Consider the following 2,797-nt stretch of genomic DNA (forward strand, 5'->3'; position numbering starts at 1 on the left):
ATGGACCTATTGTAATTTGTTTAAACACAACATTGAAATGTCAAATACAGATCACTAGAAAATATAAAAATTCAAAGATTCGTTAGATCATATTGAAAAAAATCCATGAATAAAATTAATAATTTTGCTAACACGAACAGAGAGGTTCAAATTTTCATACATGCATCTCAAATCATGATATTAAATTTTGATGGACATGTGGGCATTTCCACCAATAGTTTCATATCCATGAACATGGATATCCAATCAATATTTTCATCAATATTTTTGTAAAATTGAGATTTTCATATTTCCTTCAGCCTCCACATTTTGAATTTATTGTGAACTCAACAATTAAATTAATTATTTAACTATAAAAATATGGATAATACTTGTTGCATCCGAAAATACACATATCTTTATGTATTCCCTTTCATCATTAGCATAAAAAATAATTCAAATACAAAATAAGAAGAATTTGTCAAATGAAAAATTAGGATTAGACAATTGAATGAGATGCATTCACCTAATTTATTTTTTTAATATATTGATTTTTTATATATATAAAAAATTTTAAAAAAAACCGAAAAAAAAATTCCACGTCATGATTGGCAGCCTGGGTGATCCAGCTTCCCGTGCAAGCGGTGAATGGGCGTCGCCGTTATAAGTGCTTCTGAACCATAACCTCACTGACTCTCTCTTCAATCATTTTTCACTTTCTCTCTTTTCTCTCTTCAGTTTCTTCCTTCAGGCGTGGCCTTCCCTTCTCATCATTCCTTTCTTCTCTTTTTTTCTCTCAGTAACACAAAACAAAACCTCCATTAATGCTTCCTCTTCAACCACTCTGTTTTTCTCCTCCATAATCATATCTTCTCATCCATCTCTCTCCTCTTCACACTCTTTCTTCTTCTTCTTTCAATTCCAAGCTTTTTCTATATAAAACCATCCTTTCTTCCATGGATCTTTGGGATAAACAACTTCCGGAACATCCACACGCCGGCGCCCGTCACCGGAGGCAGAATCCTTCCTTCTCTTCTTCTCTTCTTGACGCTATTTATCGCTCCATTGACGAACCCAACGCCGTCCAACGCGAAGAACAGGTGATCTTGTATACAGAGACTATGAGGAAGAAACAGAGTATTGACGATGAAATTGAAGACGATAGGTTGAATTTCCGCCGTGCTTGTATGATTGAGAAATGGATGGAGAAGAAAGTGAGTGAGAAGGTTGTTGTTCGTCGCACCTCTATGGCGGATTTCGATCGGAAGGCTAGGAATGTTCGCGATCGTGATTTTAAGAAATTGATGAATTCCAGTTCGAGTTCTTCGGATTCGAGTTCCGGAGGGGGATTTTCTTCGTCTGAATCGGAAACGAGGTCGTCTTCTTATACAATGCAAAGGCCGAGGCCGATTAGAACGGAGAAACCTCATTTCGAAGGCTATGGCGATGGAATTAAAGTTTCAATCCCCAATCAGAAGCCCAAACATGAAAGTAGCTTCGTGAAGACGAAATCTAAAGCCCTAAAAATCTACGGCGATCTGAAGAAAGTTAAACAGCCAATTTCTCCTGGCGGCCGCCTCGCGACTTTCCTCAACTCGCTCTTCAATGGAGGAAGCCCAAAGAAACAGAAATTCACAAATTCCGTCAAACAAAACGACGCTTGTATGAGAAAATCAAAATCCGCTCAAGGATCGACGTGTTCTTCCGCGTCGTCGTTTTCTAGATCTTGTCTGAGCAAAACACCTTCGTCCGGCGAGAAACTCATAAACAGCGGCAGCACAAAACGATCGGTGAGATTTTGCCCTGTGAGCGTGATACTAGATGAAGATTCTCGGCCTTGTGGACACAAAAGCCTTCAAGACGAGCTTGGTCTAATGGCGGCAGCAACAACTCTGCGAAACGCTTTAAGAAACGACCATTGCCGAGCAGAGGAAGCTTCAGAAGATGTGATGATGAACATGAACAGTTACCAAAAGAAGATCAATGGCGATGTGTATATAAACAGAGAGGAAGATGAAGATGAAGACGAAGAAGAAGAAGACGACGACGACGACGAAGATGCATTGAGTTGTTCGAGCTCTGATCTGTTCGAATTGGATAATCTGTCATCGATCGGAATTGAAAGGTATCGCGAAGAATTGCCAGTGTACGAAACTACGCATTTCAATACGAATCAAGCCATCGCCAATGGATTAATTTTGTAATAATTAATTAACCAATTAAAGAAAAGGAAAAAAAAAAAAGAGGAAAATATGGGGATGTGGTAAAAAGTTTTTATTAGCCTTTTGGAATTAGTGTCTTGGGGGTTTACATGAAGAATAACTAAAGATTTTCCCTTTCTTTTCTCTGTTGGGTAATTTTCTTTTACTTTCTTTCTCTGTCTCTCTCTCTTTTTTAAAAAAAAGAAAATGCAATTATTCTGCCATTGTTGATGCTTCACTTTATTTTTAAGGAGAGATAGATATTTGGGAATTTTATATATTTAATTTTATTAAAATTCAAGAAAAAGACTCCTATCCTGAAGTTATATTCGTATTGACATCCTAACGTGAAATCTGATATATAGAGAAAGGCAACGATTAGGTGCAGCCTACCGCCCCTAACCTCCATACATCCCCTTATTTCTATAGAGAATCAATCTATTGAGTGATAAAATTGGAAATTTGATACATAGAGGGTTAAGGTTTTTTTTTTTTTTTTTTTTGACATTTTATAACATGGCATTCGGCTAAGAAATAGAGTTGTAAAGTTTAGGAAGGAGCTCACCGTGTGAGCAACTAATAAAGTATAAATTTAATTTTTACGGTTTATAGTCGTG

The 2,797-nt window shown here is 37.0% G+C and overlaps 1 protein-coding gene across 1 annotated transcript; it reads left to right on the forward strand.

Annotated features, from left to right (window-relative positions):
* Positions 1-634: 634 nt before the first annotated feature.
* Positions 635-2,324, forward strand: LOC120084558 (DNA mismatch repair Msh6-like protein). Its single transcript, XM_039040355.2, has one exon. It carries the CDS (start codon positions 936-938, stop codon positions 2,181-2,183), a length of 1,248 nt encoding a protein of 415 aa, XP_038896283.1. The 5' UTR covers positions 635-935; the 3' UTR covers positions 2,184-2,324.
* Positions 2,325-2,797: the final 473 nt, after the last annotated feature.

The sequence above is a fragment of the Benincasa hispida genome, chromosome 9 (genome assembly GCF_027475165.1).
Source record: "Benincasa hispida cultivar pf3 chromosome 9, pf3_genome.v1.1, whole genome shotgun sequence".
In the NCBI taxonomy this organism is placed as follows: domain Eukaryota; kingdom Viridiplantae; phylum Streptophyta; class Magnoliopsida; order Cucurbitales; family Cucurbitaceae; genus Benincasa; species Benincasa hispida.

Coding starts and splice junctions, on each gene's coding strand:
- LOC120084558 (XM_039040355.2), top strand. CDS start 936: ATGGATCTTTGGGATAAACAACTTCCGGAACATCCACACGCCGGCGCC.